Here is a 16,838-nt window from a genome sequence, read left to right on the forward strand (position 1 = left end):
GGTGGTGAAAACATGATCAACATAAACCCACTCAAGAGTTTACATTAATTTTAGTTCAGAATGTATAATGGTGCACAAATAAAACATTCATTTCCATTTCCTTTTCTGCATGGTATTTCAAGATATAAATTGGTTGAAATGCACTAGAAATTAACAATTAAGGGGAGATAACTCCATAATTTACTATAATTCTAACCAAAAGTTATCTAGATATTTCTTGAATTACCAAACATGCAGAAACAATAGACCTACCATTTCTAACTCAGGATAAGAGTAACTTCATAATAGAAAGTCAGTGATTTTTTTTAGGCCATGTTTTGAAATTTGTCGAAATTGCCTGATTCTTACAAAGAGGGGCGTAAAGGGGGGGGTATCTGCACGGAAGAACGCGAAATAAAATTGACATTTCACGATAAACAAACAATTAAAAATTTCTTGCACGTTGATCTTTTTACCGTTTTCACGGAACATGGTGAATAATGAACCTTTTTCACGGCTGCACGTGAAATAAAAATGGCAAAACACGTTGCACGAAAATAACCCTTTACCACCCTCTACAAAGAATGGCACTTAAGATTGAAATAAACTTAAGATGATCAATACATAAGCACTTACATGACTCGGATAAGATCTGGAAAAGCATTGTCTTCTATTGATATAATTTTGTTGGAGTACAGGTATCTACAAATAATTGTAAACATAAATAACTATATTTTATCCATGCACATACTTTTAAAAGTTCTGAGATAGTTATACCGTGTCCCATTTCATTTTACACACAAACTTCAAATAATACCGTCAGAAATCTATGCAGTATTGGGATCAATACAACATGGTCTGCATGAAAACATCTACAAACAGACAATGTCACTTTACGGTAAGTTTTCCTTAGAGTGAGGTATTAGTCAAACTATAACAGTGTGGTCGACTTTTTTAGTTAGAATTCTAGTTAAATCATACTATTTGCTTAATTCACCTTTGTAAAAAACTAGGCATGTGCATAGAAAAATGTCACGTGATACGACTTTTTTAATCTCCATATTGAAACAACATTTATCCTGGAACTCTCCTATACAGGGCTAAGGGCTCTACATGGCACACAGGGAAAGCACTTGGAAATCTCTGATATTGGTGGGTGTCAAGTATAGAGAAAATGCTCTGATATTTCCTCTACAGGTGGTACCCCCATTTTATCCAGTTACATATATTACATACAGTTTTGCTGAACACACATATTTAACAGTTACAATGCTAAAAGGATCAAACTGTTGAATGCACATAGCTAGCACTTACAATGCTCACAGGTTGATAAGTTGAACACACATATTTAACAGTTACAATGCTCTCAGGGTTGAAAAGTCCAACACATATTTAACAGTTACAATGCTCTCAGGGTTGAAAAGTCCAACACAAATTTAACAGTTACAATGCTCTCAGGGTTAAAAAGTCCAACACATATTTAACAGTTACAATGCTCTCAGGGTTGAAAAGTCCAACACATATTTAACATTTACATAATCCTCTCCGAGTTAAAAAGTCCAACACATATCTAATACTTACAATGCTCTCAGGGTTGAAAAGTCCAACACATATTCAACACTTACAATGCTCTCAGTGTTGAAAAGTTGAACACAGATATTTAACAGTTACAATGCTCTCAGGGTTGAAAAGTCCAACCCATATTTAACACTTACATTGTGCAATGCTCTCAGGGTTGAAAAGTCCAACATATATCTAACACTTACAATGCTCTCAGGCTTGAAAAGTCCAACACATATTTAACACTTACAATGCTCTCAGGGTTGAAAAGTTGAACACACATATATTTAACACTTACAATGCTTGCATGGTTGAAAAGTCCAACACATATTTAACACTTACAATGCTTGCAGGGTTGAACACTGTGCACATATATTTAACTCTTACAATGCTTGCAGGGTTGAAAAGTTGAACACACATATTCAACACTCAAAATGCTCTCAGGGTTGAAAAGTCCAACACACATATTTAACACTTACAATGCTCTCAGGGTTGAAAAGTCCAACACATATTTAACACTTACAATGCTATCAAGGTTGATAAGTTGAACACACATATTCAACGCTTACAATGCTCTCAGGGTTGGAAAGTTGAACACACATATTCAACACTTACAATGCTCTCGGGTTGAAAAGTCCAAAACACATACTTAACATTTACAATGCTCTCAGGGTTGAAAAGTCCAACACACATATTTAACATTTACAATGCTCTCCCATTTGAAAAGTCCAACACACATATTGAACACTTACAATGCTTGCAGGGTTGAAAAGTTGAACACACATATTCAACACTTACAATGCTCTCAGGGTTGAAAAGTCTAACACATATCTAACACTTACAATGTTCTCAGGGTTTTGAAGTCAAACACACATATTTAACACTTACAATGCTCTCAGGGTTGAAAAGTTGAACACTGTGCACATATATTTAACTCTTACAATGCTTGCAGGGTTGAAAAGTTGAACACACATATTCAACACTTAAAATGCTCTCTGGGTTGAAAAGTCCAACACACATATTTAACACTTACAATGCTCTCAGGGTTGAAAAGTCCAACACATTCTTTACACTTACAATGCTCTCAGGGTTGAAAAGTCCAACACATATTTAACACTTACAATGCTCTCAGGGTTGAAAAGTTGAACACACATATTTAATACTTACAATGCTCTCAGGGTTAAAAAGTCCAACACACATATTTAACACTTACAATGCTATCAAGGTTGATAAGTTGAACACACATATTCAATGCTTACAATGCTCTCAGGGTTGGAAAGTTGAACACACATATTCAACACTTACAATGCTCTCAGGGTTGAAAAGTCCAAAACACATAATTAACATTTACAATGCTCTCAGGGTTGAAAAGTCCAACACACATATTTAACATTTACAATGCTCTCCCATTTGAAAAGTCCAACACACATATTTAACACTTACAATGCTTGCAGGGTTGAGAAGTTGAACACACATATTCAACACTTACAATGCTCTCAGGGTTGAAAAGTCTAACACATATCTAACACTTACAATGCTCTCAGGCTTGAAAAGTCCAACACATATTTAACACTTACAATGCTCTCAGGGTTGAAAAGTTGAACACACATATATTTAACACTTACAATGCTTGCATGGTTGAAAAGTCCAACACATATTTAACACTTACAATGCTTGCAGGGTTGAACACTGTGCACATATATTTAACTCTTACAATGCTTGCAGGGTTGAAAAGTTGAACACACATATTCAACACTCAAAATGCTCTCAGGGTCGAAAAGTCCAACACACATATTTAACACTTACAATGCTCTCAGGGTTGAAAAGTCCAACACATATTTAACACTTACAATGCTATCAAGGTTGATAAGTTGAACACACATATTCAACGCTTACAATGCTCTCAGGGTTGGAAAGTTGAACACACATATTCAACACTTACAATGCTCTCGGGTTGAAAAGTCCAAAACACATACTTAACATTTACAATGCTCTCAGGGTTGAAAAGTCCAACACACATATTTAACATTTACAATGCTCTCCCATTTGAAAAGTCCAACACACATATTGAACACTTACAATGCTTGCAGGGTTGAAAAGTTGAACACACATATTCAACACTTACAATGCTCTCAGGGTTGAAAAGTCTAACACATATCTAACACTTACAATGTTCTCAGGGTTTTGAAGTCAAACACACATATTTAACACTTACAATGCTCTCAGGGTTGAAAAGTTGAACACTGTGCACATATATTTAACTCTTACAATGCTTGCAGGGTTGAAAAGTTGAACACACATATTCAACACTTAAAATGCTCTCTGGGTTGAAAAGTCCAACACACATATTTAACACTTACAATGCTCTCAGGGTTGAAAAGTCCAACACATTCTTTACACTTACAATGCTCTCAGGGTTGAAAAGTCCAACACATATTTAACACTTACAATGCTCTCAGGGTTGAAAAGTTGAACACACATATTTAATACTTACAATGCTCTCAGGGTTAAAAAGTCCAACACACATATTTAACACTTACAATGCTATCAAGGTTGATAAGTTGAACACACATATTCAATGCTTACAATGCTCTCAGGGTTGGAAAGTTGAACACACATATTCAACACTTACAATGCTCTCAGGGTTGAAAAGTCCAAAACACATAATTAACATTTACAATGCTCTCAGGGTTGAAAAGTCCAACACACATATTTAACATTTACAATGCTCTCCCATTTGAAAAGTCCAACACACATATTTAACACTTACAATGCTTGCAGGGTTGAGAAGTTGAACACACATATTCAACACTTACAATGCTCTCAGGGTTGAAAAGTCTAACACATATCTAACACTTACAATGTTCTCAGGGTTTTGAAGTCAAACACACATATTTAACACTTACAATGCTCTCAGGGTTGAAAAGTTGAACACTGTGCACATATATTTAACTCTTACAATGCTTGCAGGGTTGAAAAGTTGAACACACATATTCAACACTTAAAATGCTCTCAGGGTTGAAAAGTCCAACACACATATTTAACACTTACAATGCTCTCAGGGTTGAAAAGTCCAACACATACTTTACACTTACAATGCTCTCAGGGTTGAAAAGTCCAACACATATTTAACACTTACAATGCTCTCAGGGTTGAAAAGTTGAACACACATATTCAATACTTACAATGCTCTCAGGGTTAAAAAGTCCAACACACATATTTAACACTTACAATGCTATCAAGGTTGATAAGTTGAACACACATATTCAACGCTTACAATGCTCTCAGGGTTGGAAAGTTGAACACACATATTCAACACTTACAATGCTCTCAGGGTTGAAAAGTCCCAAACACATACTTAACATTTACAATGCTCTCAGGGTTGAAAAGTCCAACACACATATTTAACATTTACAATGCTCTCAAGGTTGAAAAGTCCAACACATATTTAACACTTACAATGCTCTCAGGGTTAAAAAGTCGAATGCACATATTTAACACTTACAACGATCGCAGGGTTGATAAGTCTGAAAATGTTCCAGCCTCTATGAATGTTAGTTTGTTATTAGTCACATACAGTGCATTTATGGAGGGAAGTCTGGTCGAATTCGTCAGAGCAGCTGGTACATATTGTAAATAATTTGATCCTAAATGCCTGAAAAGAAATGCAAATCATAAAATTTAAAATTTAAATTTAAAAGTTTGTAAAGGGTTCCTCGGAAATTAGAAAGATCATATCATAGGGAACATGTGTAATAAGTTTCAAGTTGATTGGACTTCAACTTCATCAAAAACTACCTTGACCAAAAACTTTAACCTGAAGCAGGACAGACGGACAAAGAACAGACGGATGGACGAAAGAACGGACGCACAGACGGAAAACATAATGCCCCTCTACTATCGTAGGTGGGGCATAAAAATTATCAAACTTTTCCCTCAGATGACATTTCTTGATCTTGAACATTAGCTTCTGTTTGTATTTCATAACAAGGTTTACAAATTTATCATGTTAAACAAATTTAATCCCAGACTTTTGGCATATGATTAATAACTGTCCACCTATCAGTAAAATACTGAACAAGAGTGCACATGCTGAAATGTCTCGACTACTATACTGACCATTGATTTTATGTTGATAGTCCTACATATAAAGTTTTACTGCAGGTATCACATTAACATTTATGATCCAAGAAAATGATGTCAAGGTCAGATAAACCAAGCTGGAAATACATGTACACCTTTAATACAATCATTCCATACACAGAATATAGATAACCTATTGCTTATAGTATAAAAGAAACAGACTAAACCATGGAAATTCTATATTGACCAATGAACCATGAAAATGAAGTCAAGGTCAGATGAACCCTGTACACCTTAAAATCATTCCATGCATCAAATATAGTTGACCTATAGCTTATAGTATCTAAGAAACAAAGTTAACCCGGAAAACTGAACACTGACTAATCAACCATGAAAATGAGGTGAAGGTCAGGTGATACCTGCCAGACAGACATGAACACCTTACAATCATTCCATAAACCAAATACAGTTGACCTATTTCTTAAAGTTTAAGAAAAACAGACCAAAACACAAAAACTTAACATTGAGCAATGAACCGTGAAAATGAGGTCAAGGTCAAATAAAACCTGCCAGACTGACATGTACATCGTAAAATATTTCCATACACCAAATATAGTTGCATACAGTATTAGAAATAGACCAAAACACAAAATCTAAACTATGACCACTGAACCATGAAAAAGAGGTCAAGTTCAGATGACACCTGGCAGTTGGACATGTACACCTTACAATCATTACATACACCAAATATAGTAGACCTATTGCGTATAGTATCTTAGATATTGACTTGACCATGAAAACTTAACCTTGTTCACTGATCCATGAAATGAGGTTGAGGTCAAGTGAAAACTGTCTGACAGGCATGAGGACCTTGCAAGATATGCACATACCAAATATATTTATCCTTTTACTCATGATAAGAGAGATATTAACATTACAAAAAATCTGAACTTTTTTTTCAAGAAGTCACTGAACCATGAAAATATTCCGTAAAGGTTTGACAAAGTTATTGATGTCTTAAAAAAACCTTTAACAACAGACTGAACCTAAATGTGGCCGCTGCTATAAGTATCAGGTCAACAACAAGTTGATGAATTATAGATGTAAAATTTCTATAATAAACCACAGGTAATGCAAGCAAAGTTCACAAATGCTAACCCTTGCCCCTTGCAAAGACCAAAAAATAAAATAGATCAAAAACAAAATAGGTGTTTAATGGCATTGATCATAAGTTAAAGATTCTGAGAAAATTTCATCAAATTCTGATTAGAGGTTTACAAGGAGAATGGGATATACGTCTTGCTTTCTGAACTTTCATCGTACATGAGATAAAAACAGCTGTAGCAGACTGTGCATCGAAATTACTTACAATATTTGTAGAGTTGTAACACAGGTAAAACTGTCATCATCAATGTTGTCCTCCGTTAACTCATTCTGATTCAGATATAACTCGGTTAAGGAAGTTAATCTACAGTAGTCAGTACTGGTTACATGGGTAATGGCATTGATATGAAGATACCTATAAGAACACATGATGTAAAATTTATCAGGTTTTCGGCATATTAATTGATATAGATTATTATAAAATTTAACATAATAATATCCTAAAATGTTAATCACATAAATTTTAAAATCAACCCTAATTATTGCTAGGGTTTGTGTTGATAAATCTTTAAGTTTTTGCAGACTGATGGTTTTTCGTTTTTTTTATTCTGCCATGGTTTTGCATTGTCCCATTGGTGTCATCTTCCTTTTTTTACTGTATGACATTATAGCTGATCACCGTACAAGTAGAAAAATTGTGCAACGCAGTAAGTGCCTATCCCCTGAAAGGACTGTAACAGTCACTAGCCAATATATAAATAACACATCGCTGAGAGGGTGATAGAGCAGATTGTTACCCCGAGAAAACATTGTCAACTGAGGCGAAGCCAAGGTTGTCAATGTCTTTTCGAGGGGTAACAATCTGCTCTATCACCCTCTCAGCTATGTGTTATTTAATTTATTATACTGAATGTTCTGTCTAATAAATTTCTAATGCAAAGTAATAAACTATGTCGTCTTATTCATAACAATCATCGGTATTTATTAAAGCGCACACTTGAGCAAGCGTCTCCGTGAAGGGTAATAGAGTATTTGCTATGGGATAGAGTAAATTGTCTCCCTCGTATTAACCAATCAAAATCTGGCATTTTGACATGAAGTATAATAATGATGATTGATTTTTTTTGAAAGCTGCCAATGTGTAAGTCAAAGACTATGGATTCATTCCTTTTTTTGTGGGGGCCAATTTTCATGTACTGTATTTTCATAGATATTTGTTTTTCATGGTTTTGTCATACTCTGCATACAGTAGAAAGTTTGTACTTTGTAGAACATTTAAATTAGTGGCCATGGTTCACCTGAACCCTAATAAACAGCTGCGCCATGAGCGCATGATACGCCCGTCGTCTTGTGTGTGAATTTTTATGCAATAAGCATAAATAGTTTCTGACATACGGCGTGACATGCGAAAACCCCCTTTTTTTTTAACAAAAAACTCAATATCTCTAAAATAAAATTTTGAATCAAAACCAAAAAGTATACAGATCTTTAGATTAATATAACTCAGAAGTGTGTAAAATTTTAAGCAATAATCATAAATCGTTTTTGAGATATGGCGCGACATGTGAAAACCCCCCTTTAAAAAAAAAAAATCAATATCTCAAAAATACAATTTTGAATCAAAACCAAAAAGTATACAGATCTTTAGATTAATATAACTAAGAAGTGTGTAAAATTTTAAGCAATAATCATAAATCATTTTAGAGATACAGTGCGACATGTGAAAAACCCCTCCCCCTTTTTTTTACAAAATACAAAATAACTCAAAAATAAAATTTTGAATCATCACCAAAAAGTATACAGATCTTAAGGTTAATATAACTAAAAAGTGTGTAAAGTTTTAAGCAATAATCGTAAACTGTTTTTGAGATACGGCGCGACATGTGAAAAACCCCTCCCCCTTTTTTAACAAAATACTCAATATCTCTAAAATAAAATTTTGAATCATCACCAAAAAGTATACAGATCTGAAGATTAATATAACTAAGAAGTGTGTAAAGTTTTAAGCAATAAACATAAATTGTTTTTGAGATACGGCGCGACATGTGAAAAAAAACACACACCTGTTTTAGTTACTTAGTCCCGTAACTCAAAAAGTTTTAATCTTATTTTCACCAAAAAGTATACAGATTGTTTGACCATCATAAGAAACAACTATGTTAAGTTTCATGAAATTTGGATAAGTCATTCTCAAGTTACGGTGCGACATGTTTACGCCGGACAGACAGACGGACAGACAGACAGACGGACAGACAGACGGACAGACAGACAGACGTACAGACAGACAGACGGCCGGACACCGGACAGTTGTATAACATAATACGTCCCGTCAAAAATTTGACGGGCGTATAAAAATCACAAACATTGGTATCCCACGAATAAAATTGAATCCACATTTGTAATGATTATTTCTTTGTTTTTTTTCAAATTGTGTAAAATAAGGAAATTGTTATAAATACAGACATAATCAATTTTTTGTCTCAGCTACATACTAGCCAGTAAGAGCCAGACATCTTTTAATCACGCTAATAAAGTATTTCTACTAGTCTTTCGGAAAAACTATCAAGAACAAGAATGTGTGTGCTTTTACATGCAACTAATCAATTAAATAAGACTCAACGCATGTCTACTTACAAAATATTTAGACTGCTCATCGTTGAGAATGGATCCAATTGAACTTTTTTTTCATTGTAGGTGCTCCGTAATGTAGAACCATAGCCATTTGCATCAAGTTCTGTCACGTTTGTAATTGCATTGTTATCTAAATGTCTGAAAAAGATTAATTCAATATTCTAAATTTTATGACAAAAAGATGTGGGATGTACATCAAACAGACATCGGTTTTTCTCATTGTTGAAGGCTGTATGGTAGCCTATTATTGCTTACAACCACTTCATTTGAACTTTGGTGGATAGTTGTCTCATTGGCAATCATACCACATCTCCTTATTTTTATATCATCCAAATACAGAAATTCACAAAAAATAAACATTTTGATGTCACTTTATGAAATTCAATTATCATCAACTAACATATGGCAAACCTTAATGGCTATATTGTTGCGGGGGGGGGGGGGGGGGGGGGGGGGGGGGAGAGTGGTGTTGCAGAGAACCAACAACCTTTGACAGGAAAACTAGCAATCCTAGTCAATTAAGATTGGAGTCAAATGCACCTGCCACATGCAGGGTTCTAAATCACAACCTCAGTATTGACAAGCTAGTGATATTGTAGATAAACAACTTAAGACCACTTGGCCACCAAGGCACCATTAAGCATTGAAAGGCAAATCTATCTATGAATTGGTTTAACTACAATTACAGACAATGGAAAATAACTCCAATTTTAAATATTACTTTAACAATGACATCATTGTTATTTTTAAAACAGATACTAGATCCGTGTACCATGCACACTTATGTAATAGTTACACATATACATAATTTTGTACCTTGAGTACCTGAGAATATATTTCATATATTTATTTCCTGAAAAGTTCATGAATGTTATGTATTGAGCACTTTGTTTTATCTATCTCAAAAATAGTGATAAAGTGTAGAAAATTGACAACAATAGAGCCAGCCTGATTGCAATCTTTACCCCTGAAAACTTGTCTAACAGGAAGAATTAAAGTCTAACTGCCTATAGCCATAAATTGCATTTGATAAATAATTGTTTCATTAAAGTAAAATTAAGTTATAATTCTCTCCCTTATAATTTAACTATCCTCAAAATAGGTTGCATCGAGTGAACCAACAATTAATTGAATTATCAAAATATAAATTTCTGAGATCTCAAACTAGTTAATGCATATTTGTGGGGATGATTTGCCCAACTAGTAAATATACAGAAAATTCAACATTTTTTTTTTAATTTATGAAGGGACATAACTCGAGAACAATGAGAGTGACACCACCCAAATTTGAACTTGATCTGTGTTTGGTGGTAATAAGTATAGTGTACAAGTTTCATAGCATTTGGTTGAAGCTAACTAAAGTAAGAGAACAGAACCCAATATTGGGATGCAAGGACGGACGGACGGACAGACGATAAGGGTAAAACTCAATGCCCCTGTTGCCTAGAGGTGAGATCATAAAAATAATAGACATTCGAATTGTGGATGTCATATACTACTTTTGAAAGAATATATTGCAATACAACATTCTTGTTACTTTTTCAGGTCTTGTACTTACAGTTGAATGATATTGTCAAAGCTGTTCTCCATAAATACTTGATGGGGTATATGGGTCAGTGCATTACTACTTATAAACCTACAAAATAAATCAATGTGATTCTATAAATAGTCAATGATTATGCAGTGCAAAAATGTCACTGCTCCACTGGATTAAAATATCGATCAAAGATCTGACAATACTCTGTTCCACTTTCTGTTCTGATAATGCTTAAGTCAACTAATGAAATTTCTGCCTCCTGTTTTTTGAAGGTGTGTATAATTATATTTTTATGATAAGCCTATGTATCCAGAAAAAGTTTTCAAAAGAAAATTTAAAACAGATTGTTTTCAAATCCTTGTAAGCAAAGCATGTAGCTGTATTTTGATAAGATTGGTGTCTGATTGTTTCACATTCAATACTCAATAAAGACAGCAATATTCTATTTACATTATATTTGCCATGCCCATTACATTTAAAATACCTATCATATATTAAGTGATTTTTTTTGTCTAAAAATACTAAAATAATGTTTATGCAAAGTACTGTAAGTACTGTATCAAAAGTAAAGTTATCACATTATTGTAAAGCAAACAAACATACAGAAGGTAAACAAAACTTTATGTGCAATAATATAATACATCATATCGCACCAGTGCAAAAAAAAAAGAGTACTTCAATTTAGGTGACATCATCATAATATGTTATACACAGTTTTTCGAGCATTGTTATAAAATAAAAGGGTTATTGCACTCATATTTGGGAATATTATCCCTCATAGAATATAAAGTGACTGTATAAAGCAAAAAAATATACAGCCAATGCATTTTGACTTTGCAAATAGCACAGTTGCACTATAAAGTAAATTTAAGTGTAAACTTTTAAAAAATGTGACAGTTTGAACATAATACAGGCATGATTATTTCAAACAAGAGTGCACATGCTGAAATGTCTCGCCTTCTTTACTAATCATCAATATTATGTTGATAGTCCTAAATATAAAGCTTTATTACAACTGTCACATAAACTTAACATTAACCAAGTAAACTAAACATTGACCAATGAACCATGAAAATGAGGTCAAGGTCAGATGAACCATGCTAGGTAGGCATGTACAGCTAACAATTCTTCCATACAACAAATATAGTTGATCTATTGCTTATAGTTTAAGAAAAACAGACCAAAACACAAAAACTTAACACTGAGCAATGAACCTTGAAAATGAGGTAAAGGTCAAATAAAACCTGCCTGACTGACATATAGATCATAAAATATTTCCATACACCAAATATAGTTGAACTATTGCATATAGTATTAGAAAAAAAGACCAAAACTCAAAAACTTAACTTTGACCACTGAACCATGAAAATGAGGTCAAGGTCAGATGACACCTGCCAGCTAGACATGTTCACCTTACAATCATTCCATACACCAAATATAGTAGACCTATTGCATACAGTATAAGAAAATCAGACCAAAACACAAAAACTTAACTATAACCACTGAACCATGAAAACGAGGTCAAGGTCAGATGACACCTGCCAGTTGGACATGTACAACTTACAGTCCTTCCATACACCGAATATACTAGATCTATTGCTTATAGTATCTGAGATATGGACTTGACCACCAAAACTTAACCTTGTTCACTGATCCATGAAATGAGTTAGAGGTCAAGTGAAAACTGTCTGACGGGCATGAGGACCTTGCAAGGTACGCACATACCAAATATAGTTATCCTATTACTCCTAATAAGAGAGAATTTAACATTACAAAAAATCTTAACTTTTTTTTCAAGTAGTCACTGAACCATGAAAATGAGATCAAGGACATTGGACATGTGACTGACGGAAACTTCATAACATGAGGCATCCATATACAAAGTATGAAGCATCCAGATCTTCCACCTTCTAAAATATAAAGCTTTTAAGAAGTTAGCTAACGCCGCCGCCACCATAGCCGCCGCCGGATCACTTTCCCTATGTCGAGCTTTCTGCGACAAAAGTCGCAGGCTCAACAAAAAACTGATTTCAGTTCAATGAACTCTGTTATAAGTGTTGACCTCATGATTCCATTTATTTCCGGGGACTTTTGAATAAGACTGTCTATCATACTTACAGATACTTCAAAGACTTGCCAACATTAATCATAGAATTGAAAATTAACGTCGTCATAGGAGTTTTCTGTGAATGTAGTCTTAATTCTTCCAAATACTCCAAATCTTTCATGGCTTCTTTGTTTAATGTCTGTAAATTGTTGGCATGGAGATCTCTACAAATACAAAAAAAAAACATTATATTTAAATTTTATAGCACTTGGTCCATACTGCTGGTCTCAGAGGGTATCATCAGCTAAGTAGTCAGTCCTTCATTACTGACATGATTTATAACATAACTGGTTGCTGAACAGGTTACCTCACAAAAGGTTAAGGTTTGTTAAATTCTCTGTTTATAAATTTGGAAATGATTACGAAAACTATTGTTCTAACTCTTTCAAGCAAAGTTAACCTCAGATGGATTTAGCTATTCTTTTTAGGTCACTGAAGGAAAATGCATAAGTTTGTTTCTCATGAAATAAGAAAACAATTCAGAAGGTAAGGTCTATTAGAACTTGTAATTATTATGAATTCCCATTGAATATTTTTCAATATCTCAAGTGATATAACCACAAATTTTCCATTTCTTTTTTTTTCTCTCACATTTTCTAAAAAAGTATTAAACTTACAAGTGAACCAGTGTTGTTAAATTTTCAAAGACACCTTTTGCTATTGAGGCTAAACTGTTCTGATGTAGCTCTCTGAAAAAATGAAAGATACATTAAAAGTACATGAATACAATACTTTTTATACACATTCAAGCCAAGTTATTTTATAATTTATTTTACTTGTATAATGTTTACTACACATACTTATGGGATGAAGATACAGCATTATAATTCAATTAGAGAATTTAGAGTTTCATAATTCCATTTTCCTGTTAATCTTGAAACATGGAATTCCACATTAATTAAATGAAAATTTCAAATGTAGCTATAACTTAAATATTTTCACCTTGAGCAGAATGTCACAGGCTCAACAAAAAGCAGTTAAATTTATAAAAAATAAAGTTGATGGTTTTGTCACTGGTGAATAGAAGTATCATTGGCAATCATAACACATCTCCTTATTTTGATATCTTAAAGATTTAATACCTATTTTATACAACTTATAAACATTCTAATACAAATGTTCTCCAACTAATTATCAGAGGAGAAAATCATAAAATATCCATTTTTAAGGGGGTTGACTCTGGTTAAAAAAAAAAATTTAAATCAGTTAAAGTCAGTTTTCGTCATAGCTTTTATACCTTCATCTAAAAAAATGCAAATGCAAATAACCTGTGATACTTAGACTGTATATATTTATGAAAAGCATGTCTATGATTTTTAAGAGTGCTTTAACTCAGATGTACCTCCTTAAATCAAAGATAACTTCAAAAATTTCCCAAAATTGAGTGTATTTTTTTTTAACACAGAGCAGAGCCATTAAAACAGATATAAGCATTCATTAAATCACCAACTAATGGTGGCAAACCTTCAATACAGTAGTTATCCCTATTTTAATGCAATACTAGTAAAATGATTTGAAATCATCCTGCAAATATCAACTAGAACTGAGCAAGGTTGTTTGTGCCTATGACTCTTGACACAACAGATATCATATTGCTGTTATAATTTTGATTTCTGCAACAAAATAAGGCAAGCATTATTAGTCCTTCTCCTTCAAATCAATGTTGTCAAGAACATTCATGAAATCTTTGCCACTGGATGTTAAGCAAACAATTATCTGTCAATCAAATTAAAGATTAATTCAAGAAAAATATTTCAAATTTTTGTCATTTACTATCAGTTTATATACTTACAACACCTTTATATTTGGAATACCAGAAAATGCATAGGGCTGGATATAATCTAGGACATTATAGCTGAAGTTCCTAGAAGAAAAGGATAAATTTATACAATATAGATAAAAGGTTGTTTCAAAGGTCTAGACAGACACATCAAATCTGATTTAAACTAGCAACATCATTGTGAATCTGATGTCACATTACTACATTGTATATCAATGATGTCACACTACTACATTGTATATCAATGATGTCACACTACTACGTTGTATATCAATCATGTCACACTACTATGTTGTATATCAATGATGTCACACTACTACATTGTATATCAATGATGTCACACTACTACGTTGTATATCAATGATGTCACACTACTACGTTGTATATCAATGATGTCACACTACTACGTTGTATATATCAATGATGTCACACTACTACATTGTATATCAATGATGTCACACTACTACGTTGTATATCAATGATGTCACACTACTACATTGTATATCAATGATGTCACACTACTACGTTGTATATCAATGATGTCACACTACTACGTTGTATATCAATGATGTCACACTACTACGTTGTATATCAATGATGTCACACTACTACGTTGTATATCAATGATGTCACACTACTACATTGTATATCAATGATGTCACAATACTACGTTGTATATCAATGATGTTGTTCTATGGATTCATTTACCGGTATTTTAATGGATACAAACTTGAGTGGATTGAAGAAAAATCCTTTTTTCATTTATATAAAGAAATGAATGCTTCTTTTTGAAATTTTATTGGGGTGTAATAGTGCTTCATTCTAAAATGTGTGCACGATCAACACTTTTACACCCCATTAAAATTACAAAAAGAAGCATTCATTTCTTATAATTACATTTTTATGCAAATAAGACCATGAAAAAAAAAAAGATTTATCAAGTTTTTCTTTTATTTACCCAAGCACTTTTTTGTGGAAGCACGTGTCATCACAAATGTAACATTTCATTTTGATATGAAGGTTAATTTTTGAATGAAGCGCGATTGTTGTAAGCCAATCAAACTAATGGATTCTCGTGTAACATACATGTAATGTAATAATTGATACTTGATTTTGTGATTATGACAAATTTTGAATTCATTGATAGTTGATTTTGTAGTTATGACTAATTTTGCATATATTAATACTTGTTTGTGGTTTTAACCAATTCTGCATACAAGTCTATGTCAAATTTGAGTTTTATTGTATGCCGGAATTTTTGGCACATCTTTACTGAGGATATCCACAAAAACTGGTACCCCCATTACATGTACATGACACATAATAATGAATCAACACTATCATGTATCACATACCATGTATCTCATATTCTTGATCTGATACCTTCTATCACACCCCTGTTTGGAACACCTCTAAGAGTTGTCAAGTTAAAAAACAAATACAGTGAACAACCTATAGTTGCTACATCAGGATCATTTGGTCTCTGGTGGATAGTTGACTCATTGGCAATCATACAACATCATTTTATCTTTTTAACACATGGTTTAACTATGTTTGAATGCTAAGCCATACTTGGATCGATATCAGCCCTCTGCCTTATATTGATCCCTAAGGTAGATACAGCATGTGATACATAGTTTATTATCAGTCTGTATCACTGCAGTATGGTAAGATTAAGAAACTACTTCAACAAGATCAAGAGCAAAATGAATCAGTTACTATTTCGGTCTTGAGCATCAATGAAGAGAGTCATCAATTGTCGATTTGCACATCTGGTGCATAAAAATAGGTACAGTTAATGTTATTTCTACCACTTGGTCGATACCTCTACTGGTGGACTGTTAGTACCTGCAGGTATCACTGGCTCATAAGCCAGTACTTCAATACTGGCATGAAAATATGGATATTGCCAGATTGAAATTTCCTGTGATAACATTTTTGAAATCATTTTGAATTAAGGAATACATCTCCTTCATGCAAAGCTCTGATTCCTGGTCCTGATTTGGCTATACTTTAGCTCCTTTTTGTTTTGATCTACTCTTCAACCATTAACATAA

General features: G+C 33.3%; 1 protein-coding gene across 1 annotated transcript in view; it reads right to left on the reverse strand.

Moving 5' to 3' along the window:
- Positions 1 to 16,838, reverse strand: part of LOC127705568 (protein artichoke-like) — a 69,247-nt gene that overhangs the window by 25,990 nt on the left and 26,419 nt on the right. The window contains exons 10-17 of the mRNA XM_052209897.1: positions 14,794 to 14,865; positions 13,619 to 13,690; positions 13,013 to 13,165; positions 10,916 to 10,993; positions 9,361 to 9,495; positions 6,992 to 7,141; positions 5,045 to 5,194; positions 616 to 681 (exon numbers count right to left, since the gene is read on the reverse strand). Coding sequence (XP_052065857.1) covers positions 616 to 681; positions 5,045 to 5,194; positions 6,992 to 7,141; positions 9,361 to 9,495; positions 10,916 to 10,993; positions 13,013 to 13,165; positions 13,619 to 13,690; positions 14,794 to 14,865 — 876 coding nt within the window. The remainder of the gene's footprint in view (positions 1 to 615; positions 682 to 5,044; positions 5,195 to 6,991; positions 7,142 to 9,360; positions 9,496 to 10,915; positions 10,994 to 13,012; positions 13,166 to 13,618; positions 13,691 to 14,793; positions 14,866 to 16,838) is intronic.

Source organism: Mytilus californianus, unplaced genomic scaffold, assembly GCF_021869535.1.
Source record: "Mytilus californianus isolate M0D057914Y unplaced genomic scaffold, xbMytCali1.0.p SCAF_6, whole genome shotgun sequence".
In the NCBI taxonomy this organism is placed as follows: domain Eukaryota; kingdom Metazoa; phylum Mollusca; class Bivalvia; order Mytilida; family Mytilidae; genus Mytilus; species Mytilus californianus.